This window comes from Mustelus asterias, chromosome 6, assembly GCF_964213995.1.
Source record: "Mustelus asterias chromosome 6, sMusAst1.hap1.1, whole genome shotgun sequence".
In the NCBI taxonomy this organism is placed as follows: Eukaryota; Metazoa; Chordata; class Chondrichthyes; order Carcharhiniformes; family Triakidae; genus Mustelus; species Mustelus asterias.
In genome coordinates, this window is record NC_135806.1 from 109,478,926 (window position 1) to 109,504,395 (window position 25,470).

At 44.4% G+C, this 25,470-nt stretch overlaps 1 protein-coding gene across 1 annotated transcript in view; it reads left to right on the top strand.

The window, feature by feature from the left end:
• The window catches only part of arhgef28a (Rho guanine nucleotide exchange factor (GEF) 28a), a 285,006-nt gene that overhangs the window by 23,114 nt on the left and 236,422 nt on the right, over positions 1 to 25,470 (top strand). The window contains exon 4 of the mRNA XM_078213883.1: positions 7,721 to 7,793. Coding sequence (XP_078070009.1) covers positions 7,721 to 7,793 — 73 coding nt within the window. The remainder of the gene's footprint in view (positions 1 to 7,720; positions 7,794 to 25,470) is intronic.

Below are 25,470 nucleotides of genomic sequence, written 5' to 3' on the forward strand. Positions count from 1 at the left end.
GCTGTACTTTCCTTTGTTCTTTGTTTGTTCTTTATGCAAACTATTCTAGCCCTTCACTGTTTCATTATTAACATTAATTGCATGAATTAACAATGTCTTACTACACCATGTCGCCCCTACAAGTCTTTGACCTCAGAGATTCAGGCAGTACGGTGGTCTTGTACCCCCATCATGTCTTGTACCTCCGTCACGTCGTGTAAGCCCAGCCGTGCCACGTAAGCCCGCCCCCCCCCCGGCCAGGCCGTGTAACCCCCCACCCCGGCCAGGCTGTGTAACCCCCCCCCCAGTTAATAATGAAACAGTGTAGGGCTAGAATAGTTTGCACAAAGAACAGGCCGTGTAACCCCCTAACCCCCCTCCCCATGTAGCCCCCATCACATCTTATTCACCATCCTTTTGGGAGAATGGTAGACTCCACAGGTTTTGTTCTTGGCAGTAGTTTGGAGGTTGTACTTTGATTTAAGTATGACTTAATTTGCTTCTTCAATTGATGAACGCTGCCTTGTGCCTGCTCAGTCTGGGTGCTTTGGCAGTGATTAGTTGTAGTTGGTCATGATCATTTCTTTCTGGGTGGATGACACTCGTATTCTCAGTTTGTCAGTGTATTTCCTTTCTTCTTTTGCCTTTTAAGGCATCTAGAAGCTCTTTCTGGTTGGGGGAGAGACTTTCTGTGGATAGATGAAGACTAGGTAGGCAGCTCACTTTTGTTCAGCTGCATAAGTTGTGTGAGGCTGCTACCTTGTTGCGGAACATGCTGTGTTTTTGGCACACTGGCTGGAGGTTGTTGGGTCTGTGTGGTGGTTGGCAGGTCTAACATGGCTGGTAGAAGTAGAGGCTTCTCTGAAGATCGTTCTGGCTCTGGCGTCACTTCCATCAGGGGTGCTGTGGCAGTCTCATGTATGGTAGGTTGGTCTGGCCCTTGGAAAGTTTCGGAGAAGAGCAGATCTACTCTGTGAAGTGAGAAGAGATGTTACAAATGAAATCAACATTTGAATGCTGTTTTAAGGTTGAACCTTGGACGCCATTCTGGCTGAGTGGGGTCTGTGATTGTCTTCACCTCACTTGCTGGCTAGCGAAGATGGAGAGCTTTGCAGACATCCTTGTTGAAGAGAGAGAAGGGCTGATTTCACATGATGTACATCAGCTCTGTTTACTGCTGTAGATCATTGGTTCCTGTATCATGCCAGTGACTGGGGGTTTCACTTCTCCTGCACCATAAAGTTGTGTATCCGTCATTCGGACCCATGAGAGAAGACTGTTGATCCAGCACCTGAATCTACTTAAAGTTGATTAGATGGTCGTTCACCGTGATGGCTGCGTTCCAGAATGAAGAGCTGCATCTTCTGACGTGAATGAAGAGCCGCATCTACATGGACTTTAGCAAGGCCTTTGACAAGGTACCACATGGTATGTTGTCGCATAAGGTTAAATCTCATGGGATCCAGGGTGAGGTATCTAAATGGATACAAAATTGGTTTCTTGACAGAAGGTGGTTGTAGAGAGTTGTTTTTGAAACTGGAGGCCTGTGACCAGCGGTGTGCCTCAGGAATCAGTGCTGGGTCCACTGTTATTTGTCATTTATATTAATGATTTGGATGAGAATATAGGAGGCATGGTTAGTAAGTTTGCAGATGACACCAAGATTGGTGGCATAGTGGACAGTGAAGAAAGTTATCTCCGATTGCAACGGGATCTTGATCAGTTGGGCCAGTGGGCTGACGAATGGCAGATGGAGTTTAGTTTAGACAAGTGCGAGGTGATGCATTTTGGTAGATTGAACCAGGGCAGGACTTACTCAGTTAATGGTAGGGCATTGGGGAGAGTTACAGAACAGAGAGATCTAGGGGTACATGTTCATAGCTCCTTGAAAGTGGAGTCACAGGTGGACAGAGTGGTGAAGAAGGCATTTGGCATGCTTGGTTTCATCGGTCTGAACATTGAATACAGAAGTTGGGACGTCTTGTTGAAGTTGTACAAGACATTGGTAAGGACACACTTGGAATACTGTGTGCAGTTCTGGTCACCCGATTATAGAAAGAATATTATTAAACTAGAAAGAGTGCAGAAAAGATTTACTAGGATGCTATTGGGACTTGATGGTTTGAGTTATAAGGAGAGGCTGGATAGACTGGGACTTTTTTCTCTGGAGCGTAGGAGGCTGAGGGGTGACCTGAGAGAGGTCTATGAAATAATGAGGGGCATAGATAAGATAGATAGTCAATATCTTTTCGCAAAGGTAGGGGGATCTAAAACTAGAGGACATAGGTTTAAGGTGAGAAGGGAGAGATAAAAAAGTGTCCAGAGGGGCAATTTTTTCACGCAGAGGGTGGTGAGTATCTGGAACAGGCTGCCAGAGGTACGGAGGCGGGTACAATTTTGTCTTTCAAAAAGCATTTGGATAGTTACATCGATAAGATGGGTATAGAGGGATATGGGCCAAATGCGGGCAATTGGGATTAGCTTAGGGGTTTAAAAAAAAAGTCAGCATGGTCAAGTTGGGCCGAAGGGCCTGTTTCCATGCTGTAAACCTCTATGATTCTATGTCATCCAAGAAGAGAGGCCCTGTGTGTTTTGAGTTGCTGGCCTCGACCTCATGGATGGCTTTCAGGTGGTCTGCACTTTGCTGTGGTCTTCACTTACACAGCTTACTGAAATGTCCCTGTCTGTGGCAGTGAAAGCCCTGGGCAGTACTCATAGAACATTGGTCTTTCCTGTGAGGGTGCTTACCAGAGCGCGAGTAAGGTCATTACTAACACAAGGGTGGTTCCTGTGCTTCTGTGGCTTTATATGGTAGGTTGAGGTGTGGCTTCTGCCCCATGAAGTGTTCTCTCCTCTGAGAATGACCCTGTGTTGGTCATGCAGCTCAGAGAGTTGAACCTGCTGCTCAGCCCTGTCGAGAGTCAGAACAACTTTGCCTTGGAGGAGGTCAGAGAGGGAATTGTCCGTTATACCCACCATGCTTCTGTCTTGAATGAGTTCAGATTTTAAGATGCTGTATTCACATGCTTCTGCCATGCAGTAGAGATAATCGATGAAGGTTCCCCAGGCTCCTGGGCACTCCTGTTGAATTCAGCATATTCCAGGATTTTATTGGGTCTCAGGTTGAAGAAAAGTTTGCAAGATTTAAAAACATTGTCAAACTTAGCAGATGACTCATCTATGCCTTGCCTTGCAATGTTGTCATCTGCAATTGACTCCGTGGAATAAAGTAGTGTACTATCTTCTTCTGCCTCAGATTTTTTTATCTAATCCTGCAGCAGTGCTCCACCAATAACTCCAATTTTGGGACTGATCAGGGCCACATGTGAAGCCATTGGAGATGAGAATGAAGAATTATGATCCATCTTTAAAATTTTTAAAAATGTAGAGTTAGCTTTAAGAGACAAGAGGGTTCAAGTTGGCGTAGCTGGTTATTGATGAAGAGATTTTTGCACACACCCTGAGTTTCAACGCGAATTTCAAAATAGCAGCGGCACCCTGATGAAGGAGACAGCTGTCGAGGGACTTCTCACTCTGCACTGGTGTGATGGTGGTCAGGAATGGGTCAGGAGAACGGAATTCTTGTTGGCCGAGAGGTCTAAAAATCGTGAAGTACTCGACTTCATGAGAAATTTCTCTCCTGGGTTTTTTTTTAGTTCCGTTCTGAACTCAGTCGCCACGTGATGCAGGTGCCGAGTTGTGGTTCGGGCCAGTGGCTGAAATTATCAGCAATCTTTCTGCCTTATGCAATTAAAGAGAGGGTTCACAGGATTGGCTAGCCTGGAAATTTAAAAGAACTTGCTGCTGGCTCTGCTTGGTTGAAGCTGAACTTCCACAAGGGATTCAGTCAAGTCTTCTGCCCAAGTTTAAACTTTTTACTGCTTCTAGGCTCTCATTGTCTCTGGAGCTTTTCCAACGCCTTAACGTCTGGAGTGAGATTGCTGTAGTATTGACAGAACAGAATGAGTCATTTTCCTTGATTCTTCTGCATTGTGGTGAGGATTTGAATTTTTATCCCTTGCTGCTGCCATGATGGATGTTACTGCTGGTATCATGATATATTCTGTTGTCGCTTTGCTTGAAGGGTACTGCTTGGATACCATGAAGCAGTCTTGCATAAGTTACAAAGGTGTCTTTTTTAACAATACATAACAATGTTTAGCACTCCTGCCTCACAACTCCAGGAACTTTGGGTTTGATTCCGGCCTTGGGTGACTGTCTGCGTGGAGTTTGCACGTTCTCCCTGTGTCTACGTGGGTTTCCTCCCAGTGCTCCGGTTTCCTCCCACAGTCCAAAGATAGAACATAGAACATAGAACAGTACAGCACAGAACAGGCCCTTCGGCCCACAATGTTGTGCCGAGCTTTATCTGAAACCAAGATCAAGCTATCCCACTCCCTATCATCCTGGTGTGCTCCATGTGCCTATCCAATAACCGCTTAAATGTTCCTAAAGTGTCTGACTCCACTATCACTGCAGGCAGTCCATTCCACACCCCAACCACTCTCTGCGTAAAGAACCTACCTCTGATATCCTTCCTATATCTCCCACCACGAACCCTATAGTTATGCCCCCTTGTAATAGCTCCATCCACCCGAGGAAATAGTCTTTGAACGTTCACTCTATCTATCCCCTTCATCATTTTATAAACCTCTATTAAGTCTCCCCTCAACTCCTCCATGTGGAGAAGATGTGTAGGATAGATGAATTGGCCATGCTAAATTGCCCCTTAGTTTCCCAAGATGTGTAGGTTAGATGGATTAGCCATGGGAAATGTATGGGGTACGGGATAGGGTGGGCAAGGGGGCCTGAGTAAGATACTTTGTCAGAGAGTTGGTGCAGACTCGATGGGTTGAATGGCCTCTTTTGCACTGTAGGGATTCAATGATTTACACTAGGTATGGAGAGGACTCCATACTAGGTCCTGACACATTGCTACTTATCTCTAAACTGGTGCCTGTTCTAGGTCATGTGCTTTCTTACATCATCATATGTGCATTATTGTCCTCAAGTCCCATAGTAACGCTTTAGATACCAGATCCTTCTACTATGTAGGGCAAGACCAAGATGATCATCCACTCAGCACTTCTGGCTGAAGATGGCTGCAAATGCTTCAGCCGTATCTTTTGCACTTACGCATTGTGCTCCTCCATCATTGAGGATGGAAATATTTGTGGATTGTTGTTCCCCTCTTAGTTGTTTAATTGTCTGACACAATCATGACTGGATGTGACAGTGCTGCAGAGCTAAGATCTGATCTGTTGGGTGTGGGATCACATAGCTCTGTTTGCTGCTTGCTGCTTCTGTTGTTTGGCATGCAAGTAGTCCTGTGTTGCAGCTTCACCAGGTTGACTACCCATCACCACCCCTCAATGACACGCCCCTCTTTGCACCCCACCCCACTGGATGAACCTCTCCTTTCCCCAGGCCACCACAGTCCAGGATCTACGTTCCTCACACTTTGCACACCTTAATCTAGGGTTTACTGCCCCCACTCTCCCAAGCTCACAGTCCACAGTCTCAGGCCTACACTCCCTCCCGACTGGTAGACTAATCCTCCTCCAGTCTTGGGCCTACCCACTGTCGCTGAACCTCTGGCCCACCCACTGCTACCGAACCATGAGTGCGCCTGTGTGTATGTGTGTGTGTGTGTGCATCATCAACTGGGATAGCTGTGAATGGGAGGCATTGGAATTGATTAGGGCCAAGTTGGATGTTCTATAGATGAACTTGACATTGGTAGAAATTTGCACCAGGAGATAATTGAGAATTTGGGTTTTTAGCTGCTGAATTTCAAAAGGAGGTAAGAAAGGAGTTTACAACTTAGAAAAGGTCATAAATAAATAAGACAAAATTAGTACATTTTATTTTACCTGGAAGTGGTGGCCATAAGGAGAACATAAAAGAATTTTATATCCCGGAGAACATAAAAGAATTTTATATCCCGGGAAAGGTAAATTTCAGAGAAGAATAAGAACAATGGGAAAAGATGAAAGCGAAACAATATATTTAAAGAAAGGTTGGGAGCTGTGTTGAGGTGTGGCCATGTAAGATCTCCTGAAGAAGGTGCTCTGTGCTGGGACAGAGCTACAAAGAAGTGAAGTAAGCAGTCTTCAGCCAGCCTAGAGAAGTGTCTGGTTGTTACAGAAAGCAAGGTTCTGTTTTAAAGTCTTGAATTTCCATATTTGAGAGAGAGAGAGTGAGAGGCCTTATGAAATTCTTCAATAAGGCAGCAGAGGTTTGTGCCTTGTGGTAATATTACTGGAATTTTATAGTTTGAATGTCTATTAGGATTGTTGCCTAAGAAGGTGTTTATTTTTGTGTCGAACCAAGTAAGAATCTTTTGGGGAAATGTTCTGTAAGATTAATTTTAATATGATCCTGTTTTCCTTTCTTTTGTTAATAAGTGTTTTAATTTTAATATTTAAAGTGTCCAAAAGTGTTAGGGGGGAATTTTACCATTTTGAGTCTAAGTGCCGGATCTGGGCGTCAAGTAGATCCGTGCCTGGAATCCTCTTTGCAGCGCGTCCATACGCGTTTTGCCGGCTCCAGCCCGATCCGTGCTGTGTGCAGGGCTTAGCGCTGGCGGACCGATCGGAGCTCTGAACTGCGCATGCGCAGTTCGAAAAAAATCTGACAGCGCGTCCGGGCGCGAAAAAAAAAGCAGAAAGCGGAGAGAGCGGCTCTCTGACGGTCATCTTCTGGTCAGGGGGGGGGGGGGGGGGGGGCGTGTGTGTGTGTGACGTCTCATCCTCTTGGGACGGGGGGGGGGGGGTGGTTGTGACATCTCATCCTCTGGTCGGGGGGGTTCCGCTGCCTGTCTGAGGCCGATCCCTCCTGGCACCATCACTGGTACACTACCAGCCACAGCCATCTCTCCCGCTCTCTCGCACCTGCAGGGAAGAGTAATCTGTGGCTGGTAGTGTAACAGTGATGGTGCCAGGAGGGATCAGCCGCAGACAGGCAGCGGAACCCCCCGACCAGAGGATGAGAGGTCACACCAGCCCCCCCCAGGGGATGAGACGTCACACCCCTTCTCCACCTCCCACCCCCCTCCCGCCCCGACCAGAGGAGGAGCTGGGTCAGACAGCTGTTGCAGACTCTGACCCCGCTCTTCGGAAGCTGCAGTGGCGACTTCAGACTTTTATTTTGCAGGTCGGTAACGGCGCCGACGCGGATCGGGCCAGAAGACGGTAAAGTGGGATTTGGTGGTCGGGTTGGGCACGCGGTTCATTAAGTCAATTTAAATGCATGCAAATGCATTTAAATCGTCACGCCGCCCGATTCGGGCACGGGCCGGACCCGCACCCGAATCAGGTGTTGGTAAAGGCGCGATCTGCTTGGAATCGGGTGCAGATCACGGTATAGGCCCGACGCCCAACTTTACCGCGATTTTGGTAAAATCAGGCCCATAGTCTATAATAGAAATAGAAGATAGTTGTGATTGCTTGTCACGTTTCTCATTTTTGGGATTTCGCTTGCATGATGGCACTTACCACCTGCTGGATCATAATAAGTTTCAGGATCATGGCCACTAGTCACTCCAGCTGAATAATTCTACAAGAATGGAATGCAGAATAAGATATTTTAATGTTCTCTAACTTCCTGTAAGACTTCCCTTCCTGATAATATACTATAGTCTAAACGTGCAAATGCCAAAGGCTGAAATTTTGTTTAAAGAAGTGGGACATTAGGAATAAAATGATTAATAGTTTGTATTTTCTTCTCACTAAATTTTCAGACAAATGTAGATATACTGAAGTTGAATCACTCGTCTACAGAGGAAGTCCACAGTGAAGTAGAAGTCGAGCAAGGTATGTTTACGATTGGTTTCATTTTTGGAGTTTAATGTCCAGTTAATTAGCAGTTAAATAAACCAGCAAGGTGAAGTAATCCTTCAATTTTATTTCAGATTGTGGAACTCTGTAAATTTGTATATTCTGAGAGCAGAAACTTCTCAAATTACCTTAGTTGAGGTTTTTATGTTTAAAAAAAAAAGGAAAAGTGCAGCTCACTTCGTAACGTAGCAACTGGGGTTAATCAATTAGAACTGTCCGTAACTTGGAGCTTTTTCAGAATGAATGGAGGGTCACACCCATTTATAATTTGCTTTTCTTCTTCTGATGTTGATTGACTAGCTATGCACTGCACTGTTCGTTACATTATTGATGGTTTCCTTCTGGAATTCAGTGGAATTGATTTGACTGTGTGCAATATTTGGGCAAAAAATTTGAATCTCTTGGTCAGTTGTAGTTTTTGAATCAACTCTTACATTTGCATGTGAAGGAGTGGCATACTAGTTCCATAGTTAATAAAATTCTGTCAGATGTGAAGACATCTACATTATAGATTACCTTTAGTTTCCCTCTTTTTTCTTAAAATTGTGTTCATGGGATGTGGGTGTTGTTGGTTAGGCCAGCATTTATTTCCGATCACTAATTGCTCTGAGAAACTGGTGGTGAACCACTGCCTTGAACCACTGAAGTTGTAGGTACACCTACAATGCTGTTAGGAGAGGAGTTCTATGAATTTCACCCAGTGACCATAAAGGAATAGTGACATAGTTCCAAATCTCACAACACCAGGTTAAAGTCCAACAGGTTTATTTGGTAGCAAATACCATAAGCTTTCGGAGCACAGCTCCTTCGTCAGATGGAGTGGATATCTGTTCTCAAACAGTGCAAACAGACACAGAAATCAAATTACAGAATACTGATTAGAATGCAAATTCAACACAGGTTAAAGAGATGTGTATTGTCTCTTAAACACAATACACATCTCTTTAACCTGTGTTGAATGCTCCCTCCACCCACATTGTCTGTACATTTAAGACCTGGCTGGCTGTAGAGATTTGCATTCTAATCAGTATTCTGTAATTTGATTTCTGTGCCTGTTTGCACTGTTTGAGAACCGATATCCACTCCATCTGACGAAGGAGCTGTGCTCCGAAAGCTTATGGTATTTGCTACCAAATAAACCTGTTGGACTTTAACCTGGTGTTGTGAGACTTCTTACTGTGCTTACCCCAGTCCAACGCCGGCATCTCCACAACATAGTTCCAAGTCAGGATGGTTTGAGACCTAGAGTGAAACTTGTAGGTGGTGGTGTTCCATGCATCTGTTGCTCTTCCCCTTCTAGGAGATCAAAGTCTTCCTCACTCCCTTCATCTCTATCAGACGCATGGGACTAGATTTTCCAACCACGCTCGCCCCAAGACTGTAAAATCCCACCCGAAGTCAACGGATCTTTGCATAGTCCGTGTCCCACTCGCTACAATTCCCATGGTGGTTTACACCCCCCCCTCCCCCCTTGCCGTAGTTTTGTCACCCTTGTTATCCCACAACTCTTTATTGAAATTTGTAATTTATGTTTTACTCCTCATATCAGCTCACCTTTCTTGCACCGTAGCCAGACTGATTATTTCACTGTATTATTGCGAAAAGTAACCTTTGAACATGATTTTATTTTCTAAATGAACGAGTTGCTGAATTGATCAACTCCATCTCAGTCATACAGAAGCACAAGCTGTAATACTAAGATCTCTTGGGACTCACCAGAAATAAATCAGAAGAAGTACTTTAACATGCATTAGAAATACAGCAGATGGAGCTGTGTACTTCAGTGTGCTTAATATTCAGAGCAAAAAAACTGGAATGTTTAAAGTATATGGCAGAAGGGAAATATAATTATGGTATTCTTTCCTTTTTAAGGGCATTTTCTACGGCAATAGAGGGAAAAAGTAGAGTGTGTTAAGCTGAGGTGCTGAGGAACCTCCTGGTTCAGAAATGGCGTAGGCATTGGTTTGTCAATCTTCTGTTTAGATGTCTTGGGTGGGATGAAATAAGGAACAAATTAGGAATTTAGGAACTGGAGTAAGTCGATGACAGAGATGAGTTAAGGGCAATGTAAAGTAGATTTGTATCAATTCAAGGGCATTTTGTGCTACTGAGAAATTTCACCCCCACTTACAATCCCCAAACTTGGATAGAAAAACCCTCTGAAATCTGTGGTGAAAAACTGAAGCCCCTGTACAAATCCCTGGGAACATGACTGATCACAACCAAAGCCAGAGAGAGAAATCATGGTTCTTCTCCTGTTTCCAGGCCCCTTATTCTCCCACCCCATCTTAACCTCTCCCTCAATCATATATGATATTTTTCCCCCTTTCAAGATTTATAAATCCGTTCACCAAACAATTGCAGAAAGGCACCTAGTAAAATGAAAATGCCCATTGTTGGCATCTGGGTTACAAATATCATCTGATATGTATGCAATAGCGGTCATTAATATTGAGAACAGCAGTGATATAATAGTGTTTGTTTGTTTGTGTCCTGTAAGTGATTCCACTGTGACTATTAAACAGATTTTAATTTAACAGCACTGTTTATGCTAATATTGTTAATTTGACAAGAAAATATTCCATTAGTTCTTTAGAACACTGTACAGAATGTTTTGTTAACTGCCTCAGCCTTCATTAGTATGTTCTGTACATTGCACCATCAGGACAAATTCATATTTGAGGGCAATATTCCATGCTCGCAACTCAAAAAAACTGCACAAGGTCTTTTCCATTCTGTAGAATAATTAGGAGACTTCCTCGTGCTTTTTACTCAAATTCCAAAGCCAGAATCTCTTCCTTATGTAATCTCAGATCTGATTCATACTCTAATTTCTTTTATATTTAATGTTCTCTTTCTTTAATTGTTGCATTTTGTTCCTTCTCATCTTATTTCAGTTTTTTGTTCTCTTTGTTTCCAACTGGAATTTACAAGTTTTCACGCAAGACCCAAATTAGTATGAGCAGATTCCTCACGTGTGGATTGAGCTTATGGAGGTGCAAGGTCAATATAATAATGCTCAGACTTGCTGAAACCATTATTTAGTAACTTTAGATGATCAACCACCCCTGGGCACATTTGCTTGTAAATGGATATAAGTTGGTGTTGATAGAGCCATGAGAAATGTAGCATAGCAATGGACAAGCACTGGATGTATGGGGCGAAAGGGACAATTTTCTTTCTAATTTGTGAGTATGACACCCTGAGAGTGTTCCATAATTATGCACATCTTAATTATGTATCTTTGTCACTTTCTATTGCAGAGTTTCATTATTAGTAATGCACAAGGCTTTTTTAAGAACCTACACAGCAGTTTTCAGCAACTAAACAAATTGTGGAGTAACATTTTGTTTTATCTTTTTCTCTTTCAAGTAATTTGTCGTCTTATTTATTTCCCTGTGCCACATGCATCTAAACTTGTCAACGAAAGCTAAATAGAAACTATATGCTTTCGTTCTTCAACATGTACAAGAACAAGGGCAAATGAAAAATCTGTTGATGAAAACTATCTCCTAAAGCATGATTTGAATGGAGTTTGCTAATGCCCCTGCTATTGCTTGGACTTTGGTTTGCATGCCTCCCTTTGAGTTGGGTCAGAGACGGAGGGCCTTTAAAAATGTGGGTGGAACCAGATTCTGGAATTCCCATCCTCATTCCTATGTCCAGCTATTTTTGCTGACAAGTGATAAGGGTTAGGTTGCGAGTATCCAAGCATCCCAGACCTTTCTGGCTTCATTGCAATTTTCCCCCAAATTTCGATGGAATCTGGTTACGAGACTTGGTACATGGCAGCTAAGAGGAGTCATGAACCACAGGGAACCCTAGTTTGAAGTCAGCAACTCTGTCGCGAGGCATTGCATCCCCCCGGCCCCGGCCACCTTACAACTTACCTTTTCATCTTTCCATAAAGCTGCCAAACAGCCACTGGGAGTGAAGGTCCCATTGAGGAAATAGACTCATAGAATCTTACAATGCAGAAGGAGGCCATTCGACTCATCGAGTCTGCACCAACCACAATTCCACCCAGGCCCTATCCCCATAATCTCATGCATTTACCTGACACCTAAGGAGCAATATAGCATGGCCAATTCACCTAACCCGCACATCTTTTGGACTGTGGGAGGAAACCAGAGCACCCGGAGGAAACCCATGCAGACACAGGGAGAACGTGCAAACTCCACATGGACAGTGACCCAGTGGGAATCGAACCCGGGTCCCTGGTGCTGTGAGGTAGCAGTGCTAACCACTGTGCCACCATGCTGCCTCTTCAATTCACTTCAAAATGAGTTCCTTTTTTTAGGGTAGATGTCTGGCCATCTACTTAACATAGTTTTGATACAGTTCCCAGATGACCTCATTATGAAAACTTGGCTGAGTTCCCAGAATGGTTAAAGGACTCTGTTCAGTCAGGATATGTTTTTTCAGTTGCAAAAGGAAGCGCTTTCTTCGCATGATTGAATTATTCTTTACCTTGTAATAACCTGATATTTCTTTGAAGAAGTTTTTCAATGCCTGTGTGTTTATTTGGATAAGATTAAGAGGTGTGAAATGGATTTAAAGTTTTCTCAAAAGGCTGTATGAACATACATAGGAATTAGGATCAGGAGTAGGCCACTAGCCCCTTGAACCTGCTCTGCCATTAAAGTAGATCATGGCTGATCTGATTGTAACCTCAATCCTACATACCTGCCCACCCCTGATAACCTTTCATCCCCTTGTTAGCCAAGAATCTCTCTAGCTGTGCCTTAAAAATATTCAAAGACTCTGCTTCCACTACCTTTTGAGGAAACAAGTTCGAAAGACTCAACACCCTCCTGGAAGAAAACTTTCTCCTCATCTCTGTCTTAAATAAGCAACCCCTTATTTTTAAACAGTGGCCCTTAGTTCTAGATAGTCCCACAAGGGGAAACATCCTCTTAACATTCACACTTCAAGGACCTCAGGATCTTAAAAGATTCAATCAAATCACCTCTTACTCTTCTAAACCTGAGTGGATACAAGCCTAATCTGCTCAACCTTTCCTCAAAAGACAACCGACCCATTCTTGGTATTAGTCTAGTAAACCTGTTCTGAATTGCTTCGAATGTATTTACATCTATCTTTGAATAAGGAGACAAATATTGTACACAATAGTCCAGATGTGGTCTCATCAAAGCCCTGTACAACTGAAGCATAACTTCTGTAAACTATTCCCTGTTAGAGAAATTTCAAATAGTCAGGGATTTAAGACACTGATAAAACTACTGGCACTAAGTGCAATGACTCCAGATCAGACCTACAGACTAACAGGTACTGTCTGCATAAAGACACATATAATCACAGTAAAAGATTTGAAAAAGTATTTCTGATTTAAACATGTATTTTGGATTTTAAAAGGTATTTTTAAAGTAATCTGTACACGGGGCGGCATGGTGGCACAGTGGTTAGCATTGCTGCCTCACAGCGCCAGGGACCCGGGTTCAATTCCCAGCTTGAATCACTGTCTATGTGGAGTTTGCACGTTCCCTCCATGTCTGCGTGGGTTTCCTCCGGGTGCTCCGGTTTCCTCCCACAGTCTGAAAGATGTGCAGGATAGGTGGATTGACCATGCTAAATTGCCCCTTAGTGTTGGGGGATTAGTAGGGTAAATATGTGGGGCTACGGGAATAGGGCCTGGGAGGGATTGTGCTCGGTGCAGACTCGATGGGCCGAATAGTCTCCTTCTGCACTGTAGGGATTCTACGATTCTACGATGAATCTACTTTAGCCAAAGGCAGCTGCTCCAGAGCATGATGGGATGAAGACTGAGTGAGATGAACCACATTCTTTGGAACAATGAAACCACAGAATGTGTACATTCTTATCAGCATATGTTACGGACAGTATGGGTTCCCAGAGCAATAGTATGAATGGAGCTGTTCAATTTGTACTGATAAGACAGTGCTTCTCAGACATGGGTCTATCAACTGTCTGACTCGACCATTGACATAATTGAGAGTTGGTGAGAACAGTACCTTTGAACTCTATAGCTAAGCTCCAGGGTTGATAAGTGACAGGGGGAAGAAGCATCTGGATTCTTCACTCCAATGGAATCCCATGATGTCAAAGGGTAGAATGTAATTGGCTGAGGTATATGACAACTATTAATAATGATTGATTTTTACTAATGATGCCTGGTTCATAACTAATGGGAAGGTGGGAAAAGCGAACTTGAAAATGTATAATTGTTCTGCCTGATGTATTGTAACTTCAGAGTGGCATTGGAATGCTCAAGGTCTTTTTTTCAGAGAGGTGTTGGACTGCCCCATGCTATCTCTCCCAGCGGTCGTTGGTCAAATAAAGATATGTCTTTAACCAGTATACTGACTTCACGAGTCTTTGTATCAGCTGAGGTTTTTGGCAATACCTAGTTTCTGGAAAAAAACCCAGCATTCCACTTGCCATAAACAGTAATATTCTGTTAGCTTTCCTAATTACTGCTGTACCTGCATACTTGCATTTTGTGATTCATACACTAGGACACCCAGATCCCTCTGCATATCAGACCTCTGAACTCTCTCACTATTTAGATAATAAGTTTTTTTATCTTTCCTTCGAAAATAGGCAATTTCACATTTTTCCACATAATACTCCATATTCCAGATCTTTGCCCACTAACTTAACCTCATTATGTCCGCTTCCCAATTTATTTCCTTCCTATCTTTGTGTAGTCAGCAAATCTAACAACATATCTTCAGTCCTTTCACCCAAGGTCTCTTTTTGCTTTTTTTTGATTGACAACTTTATGAGGCAGTAAGAGCAGCAATGTTCTTCAAAATAAATGTTGAACGGCTATTTTTCTCATGAGCAAGACCTTGCCAGTGTAATTATATGGATCATTGGTCCTGTACCTAGTACATACAGGGTTAGGGGCATGGGAGATGTGAGGGTGCATGAGGACAAGTGGGATGTAAGGCGACATGGCGAGTACATGAAAGATATTAGAAGGCATGTGAGAAAGTGGGCATGGAGGGACATGGGAGGTATGAGGGGATCTGGATCTGGAGGGGGCATGAGTGATTGGAGGGGCATAAAGGATGTAAAGGGGAAGGTGACAGTGGGAGAGCATACAGGGCCTAACAATCCCGATTACAACTGAGCTAATGTCCCATCCTAGTAAATAGAGGCATGTTTTCTAACCTGCCCATCTCGATTGCTGCCTCAGGCCCATCTACCTACCTGACATGAAAACAGAACCAGGAACACAGGGTCAGGAAAACTTCTGACTCCTTGATGAAAGTTAATGTTAAGAAGCTTGGTTGTCAGTGCTATATCTAGTTTTTAGCTAATGCAATCCTTGTTGTATGGGGTGACCTAATAACTGGACAGTTATTGGAACATTATCAATGAAGTCAGTGAAATACTATTAATGGTGATTAAGAGGAATTATTGGATTAAGAAGAGATTTGGTTTTCTCATTAGCAAACTGCAGTTGCGTCAGTCAAGTATAGAGTAGGCTGGTGTTTTGGGGGGGGGGGTGGTAGGCGGGGGGTGGGGGGGTGGGCTGGTAGTGGTGAGGGGAGTGTTTACTCTTGTGAAAAATAAAATATGAATTAAGTAACATTTCAATGTAAAAAGAGGACACCACTTTGTAATGTTATAGATTCTGACTTGCAATACCGAACACTTTTACTGAGCTGCATCAGTTTTATTGTCCTTTTTGCTTAATCTAAACTATATGGACTGCAAGTGATGATGGTGTGCCCAGAGTAGGAAAAGACAGAAAATTGTTTTCCAAAATAATAACCTTATACACAAATTACTAATTCTGTCTCCGATTAGTGCTGGCAGTCATTGGCCGCTGAAGGTTCACTCTCATGGGTGATGACATCGTGAGAAATCTTATAATGAATAACAACAAGCAATACATTTCCAGTGTTTCAAAATATCCAGTGTAAATTATCTTGCTATCTAGATTAGGGGATTAATTTTTATATACTCTGTTGCTTTTGTTTTGCTGTTTTGTTCATTTCCTTTTAGTTGGGTTACATTGCCCAGAAATCTCTATTTTTGCCTTTGGCATGAGAATTATCCATGCTGGATGTGGTGATGGGATGGGAGAGAGTGGTTTGGGTTTTGGAAATGCAATCTTCTGCTATCTGACTAACTGGTTTGCAATATTCATGTGACTCTGCCATGAGGCAAGCAGTGTAGACTGCCATTTCCAGCCAATTCATTAAAGCTTTAAGTTTCTAGGTGCCCAGATCACCAACAACCTGCCCTGGTCCCTCCACGTGAAGCTACAGTTAAGAAAACTCACCAACACCTCTATTTTCTCAGGAGGCTAAGGATATTTGGCATGTACGCTACGACTCTCACCAACTTTTACAGATGCACCATAGGAATCTGTCTTTCTGGTTGTATCACAGCTTTGTACAGCTCCTGTTCTGTCCAAGACCACACAAAACTACAGAGGGTCATGAACGAAGCCCAGTCCATTACACACACCAGCCTCCCATCCATTGGCTTTGTCTACACTTCCCGCTGCCTCGGAAAAGCAGCCAACATAATCAAGGACCCCACACACCCTGGACATACTTTCATCCACCTTTTCCCATGGGGAAAAAGATACAAAACTCTGAGGTCATGTACCAACTGACTCAAGAACAGCTTCTTCCCTGCTGCCATCAAACTTTTGAATGGATCTACCTTATACTAAGTTGACCTTTCTTTACACCCTAGCTATGACTGTAACATTACATTCTGCACCCTCTCCTTTCCTTCTCTATGTGTAGCATGCAGAAAACAATACTTTTCACTGTATACCAATACATGTGACAATAATAAATCAATCAATAAAGCCTCACACAGTAACAAGACACTGATGAAAACTACTGTGCTTATATTTGAAACTTGGTGTAGAGAAATACAGGGAAAATAGATATTTAACTCTGGAAAAGGTGCAAAGAAGACAGTGTTTAATGTCCATTTACTGAATCATGTAGCAGAAGACATTCTGTGATTCACAGCTGTTCTATTGTTATTCTATAGTTCAGTCGAAACACCAGTTTCCGTTCTTTCCTTCTGGATTCTCTCCCTGTCCTCACGCAGCCTCCTACTGGCGAAAACCCAGCTCTGTCATGCTACAATAAGTATAATCTGCTCTCAATTCACTCTGAAACTTGTCCAGGTTTACTCTTAAAGGGAGCCACAATTCTAATGTTTGTCACTGAGTACCCAGAAACACAGGTTCTCATTGGCAAAAATAAAAGCTGCTGTAAAGAACAAAGCAAAACAGACAAAGGCTGCAAGTGAGACATAACTCAGAAAGGCACACAGAAAAGTACAAATCTGCAAAGAAGCTGGTGAAAAGAGGACAAAAGGAAAGCAGATGTGGGCTGCAAGTAAAATTACTGACTGCAGAGTGAATGTCAAAGGGAAAGCAAACATAGAGGGCTGCAAATATAGAACATAGAACATAGAACAGTTCAGCACAGAACAGGCCTTTCGGCCCACCATGTTGTGCCGAGCTTTATCTGAAACCAAGATCAAGCTATCCCACTCCCTATCATCCTGGTGTGCTCCATGTGCCTATCCAATAACCGCTTAAATGTTCCTAAAGTGTCTGACTCCACTATCACTGCAGGCAGTCCATTCCACACCCCAACCACTCTCTGCGTAAAGAACCTACCTCGGACATCCTTCCTATATCTCCCACCATGAACCCTATAGTTATGCCCCCTTGTAATAGCTTCATCCCCCCGAGGAAATAGTTTTTGAACGTTCACTCTATCTATCCCCTTCATCATTTTATAAACCTCTATTAAGTCTCCCCTCAACCTCCTCCGCTCCAGAGAGAACAGCCCTAGCTCCCTCATCCTTTCCTCATAGGACCTACCCTCCAAACCAGGCAGCATCCTGGTAAATCTCCTTTGCACTCTTTCCAGCGCTTCCACATCCTTCTTATAGTGAGGTGACCAGAACTGCACACAATATTCCAAATGTGGTCTCACCAAGGTCCTGTACAGTTGCAGCATAACCCCACGGCTCTTAAACTCCAACCCCCTGTTAATAAAAGCTAACACACTATAGGCCTTCTTCACAGCTCTATCCACTTGAATGGCAACCTTCAGAGATCTGTGGATATGGACCCCAAGATCTCTCCGTTCCTCCGCAGTCTTCAGAACCTTACCTTTGACCCTGTAATCCACATTTAAATTTGTCCTACCAAAATGAATCACCTCACATTTATCAGGGTTAAACTCCATCTGCCATTTTTCAGCCCAGCTTTGCATCCTATCTATGTCTCTTTGCAGCCTACAACAGCCCTCCACTTCATCCACTACTCCACCAATCTTGGTGTCATCAGCAAATTTACTGATCTACCCTTCAGCCCCTTCCTCTAGGTCATTAACAAAAATCACAAATAGCAGAGGACCAAGCACCGATCCCTGTGGCACTCCGCTAGCAACCTGCCTCCAGTCCGAAAATTTTCCATCCACCACCACCCTCTGTCTTCGATCAGATATAGTAAGAGTTTTAACAACACCAGGTTAAAGTCCAACAGGTTTATTTGGTAGCAAATACCATTAGCTTTCGGAGCGCTGCTCCTTCGTCAGATGGAGTGGAAATGTGCTCTCAAACAGGGCACAGACACAAAATCAAGTTACAGAATACTGATTAGAATGCGAATCCCTACAGCCAACCAGATCTTAAAGATACAGACAATGTGGGTGGAGGGAGCATTAAGCACTGGTTAAAGAGATGTGTATTGTCTCCAGACAGGATAGCCCGCAAGTCCAGGAGGCAAGCTGTGGGGGTTACTGATAATGTGACATAAATCCAACATCCCAGTTTAGGCCGTCCTCATGTGTGCGGAACTTGGCTATCAGTTTCTGCTCAGCGACTCTGCGCTGTCATGTGTCTTGAAGGCCGCCTTGGAGAACGCTTACCTGAAGATCAGAGGCTGAATGCCCGTGACTGCTGAAGTGCTCCTCCACTGGAAGAGAACAGTCTTGCCTGGTGATTGTGGAGCGGTGTTCATTCATCCGTTGTCGTAGCGTCTGCATGGTTTCCCCAATGTACCATGCCTCGGGACATCCTTTCCTGCAGCGTATCAGGTAGACAACGTTGGCCGAGTTGCAAGAGTAGGTACCGTGTACCTGGTAGATGGTGTTCTCACGTGAGATGATGGCATCCGTGTCGATGATCCGGCACGTCTTGCAGAGGTTGCTGTGGCAGGGTTGTATGGTGTCATGGTCACTGTTCTCCTGAAGGCTGGGTAGTTTGCTGCGGACAATGGTCTGTTTGAGGTTGCGTGGTTGTTTGAAGGCAAGAAGTGGGGATGGCCTTGGCGAGATGTTCGTCTTCATCAATGACATGTTGAAGGCTCCGGAGGAGATGCCGTAGCTTCTCCGCTCCGGGGAAGTACTGGACGACGAAGGGTACTCTGTCCACCGTGTCCCGTGTTTGTCTTCTGAGGAGGTCGGTGCGGTTTTTCGCTGTGGCGCGTCGGAACTGTTGATCCATGAGTCGAGCGCCATATCCTGTTTTTATGAGGGCATCTTTCAGCGTCTGGAGGTGTCTGTTGCGATCCTCCTCATCTGAGCAGATCCTGTGTATACGGAGGGCTTGTCCGTAGGGAATGGCTTCTTTAACGTGTTTAGGGTGGAAGCTGGAGAAGTGAAGCAACGTGAGGTTATCCGTGGGCTTGCGGTACAGTAAGGTTATCATAGAGTTAATCATAGAAACCCTACAGTACAGAAAGAGGCCGTTCGGCCCATCGAGTCTGCACCGACCACAATCCCACCCAGGCCCTACCCCCATATCCCTACATATTTTACCCTCTAATCTACGCATCCCAGGACACTAAGGGGCAATTTTAGCATGGCCAATCAACCTAACCCGCACATCTTTGGACTGTGGGAGGAAACCGGAGCACCCGGAGGAAATCCACGCAGATACGAGGAGAATGTGCAAATTCCACACAGGCAAGAGGTGCTGAGGTGACCGTCCTTAATGGAGATGCGTGTGTCCAAGAATGCAACCGATTCCAGAGAGTAGTCCAAGGTGAGTCTGATGGTGGGATGGAACTTGTTGATGTCATCATATAGTTGTTTCAGTGATTGCTCATCATGACTCCAAAGGAAGAAAATGTCATTGATGTATCTAGTGTATAGCATCGGTTGAAGGTCCTGTGTGGTGAAGAAGTCTTGTTCGAACCTGTGCATGAAGATGTTGGCATATTGAGGTGCGAATTTGGTCCCCATGGCTGTTCCGTGTGTCTGGATGAAGAACTGGTTGTTGAAGGTGAAGACATTGTGGTCCAGGATGAAGCGGATGAGTTGTAAAATTGCATCTGGAAACTGGCAGTTGACGGCGTTGAGTACTGAGGCCGTTGCAGCAATGCCATCATCGTGGGGGATGCTGTTGTAGAGTGCCGAGACATCCATTGTGATGAGGAGTGCTCCTGGTTCAACTGCTCCATGTGCGTTGAGTTTCTGTAGGAAGTCCGTAGTGTCGCGACAAAAGCTGGGGGTTCTTTGTACAATGGGTTTCAAGATGCCCTCGACATAGCCGGAGAGGTTCTCGCACAGGGTCCCATTGCCCGATACGATGGGACGGCCCTGTGTGTTTGCCTTGTGTATCTTTGGGAGGCAGTAGAGATCTCCAACGCGGGGAGTACGTGGGATGAGAGCACGGAGGATGCTTTGAAGGTCCGGATCAAAGGTCTTGATCAGAGTGTTGAGTTGACGGGTGTGTTCTTTGGTCGGATCTGTGGGTAACTGTCTGTAGTGTTCCTCGTTGTCCAGTTGTCAGTACACTTCTTTGCAGTAATCCGTTCTGTTCAGTATGACGATGGCCCCTCCTTTGCTGGTTTGATGACAATGTTGCGGTTGGTCTTGAGAGCGTGGATGGCGTTGCGTTGTGCTTGGGTGATGTTCGGGGCTGCCTTGTGAGTGCGGCTGATGAATTTGGTGTTGACGCACCTCCTGATGGCTTGGGCATACATGTCAAGTCGAGGGCAGCGGCCTTCTGGAGGAGTCCAATTCGATTCTTTCCTCTTCGGTTGCACTGCGGATCTCTCTGTCGGCTGTTCCGGTTCATTGGCTGTCTCATTGTGTTCGCTGTTGGCCTCTTGCGGTTGATGGAAGAACTCCCGCAACCTCATTCGCCTGATGAATTCCTCTGTGTCCGCTGCGAGACTGATGGGGTCTATTTTGGTGGTGGGGCAAAAGTTGAGCCCTCGGCTGAGAACTTCGATTTCATCTGGTTGAAATCTGTAGTCCGACAAGTTGACAATGGACTTTCCTGCAGTGGTACTCGATCAGATAGCCAGTTACCTATCCAATCGGCCAACTTTCCCTCTATCCCACACCTCCTTACTTTCATCATGAGCCGACCATGGGGGACCTTATCAAACGCCTTACTAAAATCCATGCATATGACATCAACTGCCCTACCTTCATCAACACACTTAGTCACCTCCTCAAAAAATTCTATCAAATTTGTGAGGCACGACTTGCCCTTCACGAATCCGTGCTGACTATCCTGGATTAATCCGCATCTTTCTAAACGTTCGTAAATCCCCTCCCTAAGGACCTTTTCCATCAACTTACCAACCACCGAAGTAAGACTAACCGGCCTATCATTACCAGGGTCATTTCTATTCCCTTTCTTAAACAGAGGAACAACATTCGCCACTCTCCAGTCCTCTGGCACCATCCCCGTGGACAGTGAGGACCCAAAGATCAAAATAAAGGCTGCAACAAAACTACTGAGTGAGTAAAAATGGCTGCACTAAATTTCCCAATCCTTTCCTTCCCGCCTGTCTATTCTATAAACTATATGCTTTGCCTGTATAGCATGCACAAAACAATACTTTTCACTGTATACCAACACATTGAGGCAGCTTTGCAGGGACCCGGGTTGGCCTGGAGTGACTGTGTTTACTGTTGTCATTTCTGGTGCCTGGGTCAATGCTGCGCTGTCCGTCCATGAAAGTAAGATTGATGCTATATGATGGCACGATACTCATTCAGATTAATTTCTCATTCAGTAAGGAAAAATTAGTTTGACAGCCCAATGCAATAGCAAGATGGAAGAACTAAATTTCCAGATCACAGATGGGATACAATGGCGACCCATTTCAGCTGAAGCTAGTTCAAAGCTTGGACTGGTAACCCTGAATGTGTCAACAGAGATTTACAATGTGTCACAGCACACGACCACTGAACAGATCCTAGAGGAGTACATAGATGTGTTTACAGGGTTTTGAGGAGAATATCATCTCTAAGCAGCTGGGAATGTAAGACCAATTCAGCATCTGCAGAGAAGAGTTCCAGCTGCCCTCACGTCAAACCTAAAGGACAAGATAGAAGATTTGGAAAAGTGGGAAGTAATCAAAGAAGTGACAATTCCTACAGACTGGATTAGCAGCATGTTAGCAGTGAGACGACCTGGAAAGGTGTGGATATTCGAAAACCTAAAGGATCTAAACAAAGCCCTGAAGAGATCTCATTACCTCAAGCCAACCATCGAAGGAATTTTGCTGCAACTTGCCTCGGCAAAGATATTCTCTGACTACATGGGAACTGCCCAGGAAGTTTCAACTTCTACTTGCTAATTATCCTGTGTCTGGCCCTCAGAAATTCTGAGTAAGTCGGAGACTTAGCATGGTTCCGACTCGCTTAGCAAAATAGTTACCAGGATAAAGCTAGAAGGATTAAAATCAATTCCAACTGCTGAGCCACTTTAGTACTGACCCGCCTTCAACACCCTACTGGAGCCCCGTGACTACACCCAACCCACTCATCCACCCATCTGCCATTCTACCCCCTCGCGCACTTACCTTTTCTTCTTGTCAAAGTGTCTTTGGGACATTTAGGTTTACTGGTGCGTGGCAACTAATGCCTTTAAAAGGGAGTATGGCTTGGCTTCACCCGTTACTCCTGCACCAATGAAGGAAGGGCACTGGGAGCAGGTACCTCACATTCCTCAGGAGGCCCACTCAGAAATGTATTTGTATTTATGTATTTGTACACATGCATAACATTTCCTCCTGCCTTAAATTGAACGTCCCCAAAGAAGCTCAAAGCAAGTTCAATATGAACAATAGTCAATAAGTCGGTCACTATTAATAAGTCAGATGGTCTGGAGTTTATTGCTCTCAGAAAGATTGATGGTGAACCTCTGGCGTCTTTGTCTTCCCACTGATAGCATCAGTGGTTGCTTTAACCGGCATTGATGTAGGAACTAGAGCTTGTCTCTGCATCTGAACAGAAGGTGAGGTGTTGCTTTCCTCAACGGTGTCTGGTAGTTTCGGAGTTGTCGGAAGATTCAAGTCATGACTTTGTAAATCTGATCCTGAATTTTCAACAGGCTCCAGGTCTTGCTTTTAAGCATTTTGTTTGGTTTCCATCTTTAATTTTCGGTTTGACTGTAATGCCCTTCATGCTCATTAATTCTCTATCGAAAGCAGTAATTTGCTTCTTTACAAATTCTGTGCGGCCTGATTCTCCATTGGTCATTTATGTTGACTTCAGCTCTATTCAGTCGATTCTTTTCCAGCCATATATGACCCATCAATATTGGATAGTTTCTCATCACTACGAGTGGAGGCAAATCTGCTGTTTGCCCATTTAGTTGCACAGCTACTTCAATGCGGCCCTTCAGAGGAACCACTTCACCTGTGTACATCTTCAGCATTATCCTTGAGGGCTTTAAAGGAATGTGTTGGAGTTTCTCATTGTAGATAGTCTCTGGCACCAGCAAGACTGCTGTCTCAGTATCAACTTCCATCTTACAGGCTGTCCATCCAGCAGTGGAGAATCTTATTCGTCTTATTTCTCACTGACCTTTGTTACTAAGAGTAATGAATGTAAGTGGTGGGCATTGCCCTCTCCTTTCACTCGCTGTCTCATGGCTCCTTGTTTTCCATCTCCTCCTGAACTGAGATGCTTCGACTCTGAATACAGGTTGTCTCTTGTTGGTACCCAGACAGACAACATTATAGGTGCAACTCACAACATTGCAATGCCTCCGAGTTCAAGCAGAGCCCCCCAGTCGTACATGATATTAATGGTAGGCAACTTCACTCATTCCTACCTTCAACAAGTCTCAGTTCCCTCTCGTCCCCTTTGACCTTAGCGGCTACGCTCCCTCCTTTTTCTTTCTTGCCTGGCCCTTAAAAGCCTCCCTCCTTCTGACCCCAGTGTGGCCGCACACCTCGAACAATGGTGCACCTCACTGCTCCCGGCCCTAATAAAGCATCTCTTCCCCAGCCACGGTGTTACCTCGCTCTTTTTCTCCATTCTAACAATCCCCCTCCCCCCAACAACTCTCTGCTCCGCTGTAGCACCCCCCCCCCCTCTCTCCCACCCCCAATATAACCTCACTCTCCCACAGTCCCAGTACAGCCTCACTCTCCCCTGGCATCTACCCAACTCAATCTCACTCCACTCAGCCTTGGCATCTCCACACAGTTCTGCCACCCACAGCTGATGTCAAAATCCAACAGCAAAACAGGAGAGAGAGAAAAACAAAGGGCTTAAAGGGAGTGCAGAGAAGGTTCACCAGGTTGAAACCAGAGATGAGGGGTGTTGATTATGAGGAGAGACTGAGCAGATTGTACTCGTTGGAATTTAGAAGGCTGAGGGGGGATCTTATAGAGACCTATAAGATAATGAAGGGGCTGGATAGGGTAGAGGTGGAGAGATTCTTTCCACTTAGAAAGGAAACTAGAACTAGAGGGCACAGCCTCAAAATAAAGGGGGGTCAGTTTAGGACAAAGTTGAGGAGGAACTTCTTCTCTCTGAGGGTGGTGAATCTCTGGAATTCTCTGCCCACTGAAGTGGTGGAGGCTACCTCGTTGAATATGTTTAAATCACGGATAGATGGATTCCTGATCAATAAGGGAATTAGGAGTTATAGGGATCAAGCGGGTAAGTGGAACTGATCCACTTCAGATCAGCCATGATCTTATTGAATGGCGGGGCAGGCTCGAGGGGCTAGATGGCCTACTCCTGCTCCTATTTCTTATGTTCTTATGTTCTTAGAAAAAGGAGACTTTAAAAACTTAACGAAAAGCTGAACAGCTCAAAGTTAAAATGAGGAGCAAAACTTCAAATGCTTTAATGAAACTTACTGCACAATTAATGCATTGTGTGTCATTTCTGGGTGCTAAATTAATGTTTAATGTAGTGTAAAGTTGAGACAAATGTGACACCGCCAATCTGAGTTAGTCACTCATCCAAACTGATGTTTTTCAACTTTTTAATTAAACCGCAGCCTAATATAGTGGGTTATTGTTATTTTGGGCAGCATGTTATGGTCAGGTTAGCAGGTGGGGGGAGGGTGGCAGTTTAAATTCCCTCAATGGTCATCCTGCTGACCGCTCGCACCTGCCTTTCCAGTCCCTTCCCTGCAGATATTTGCCTTTTGTAAATTCCTCAAGTGTGTGCGTTTGATGAACAATTCCATTTCATTCAGTTACCCAGTGCGAGTGATTCTAGCTATCTTTAGATTATTAGTTGGATTGATTTACAGTATATGAGTCTGAGTTCTTTGGTTTTGTTAACTCTTTTATCGACTGTGAACCTTGTGATAAGCAATCAATCAAATATTAGTGTCTAGATTCCAGCTAGCTTTCAATTATTAATTGGATTAATTGCACAGTGTTTGTTTCTAGGTTCCA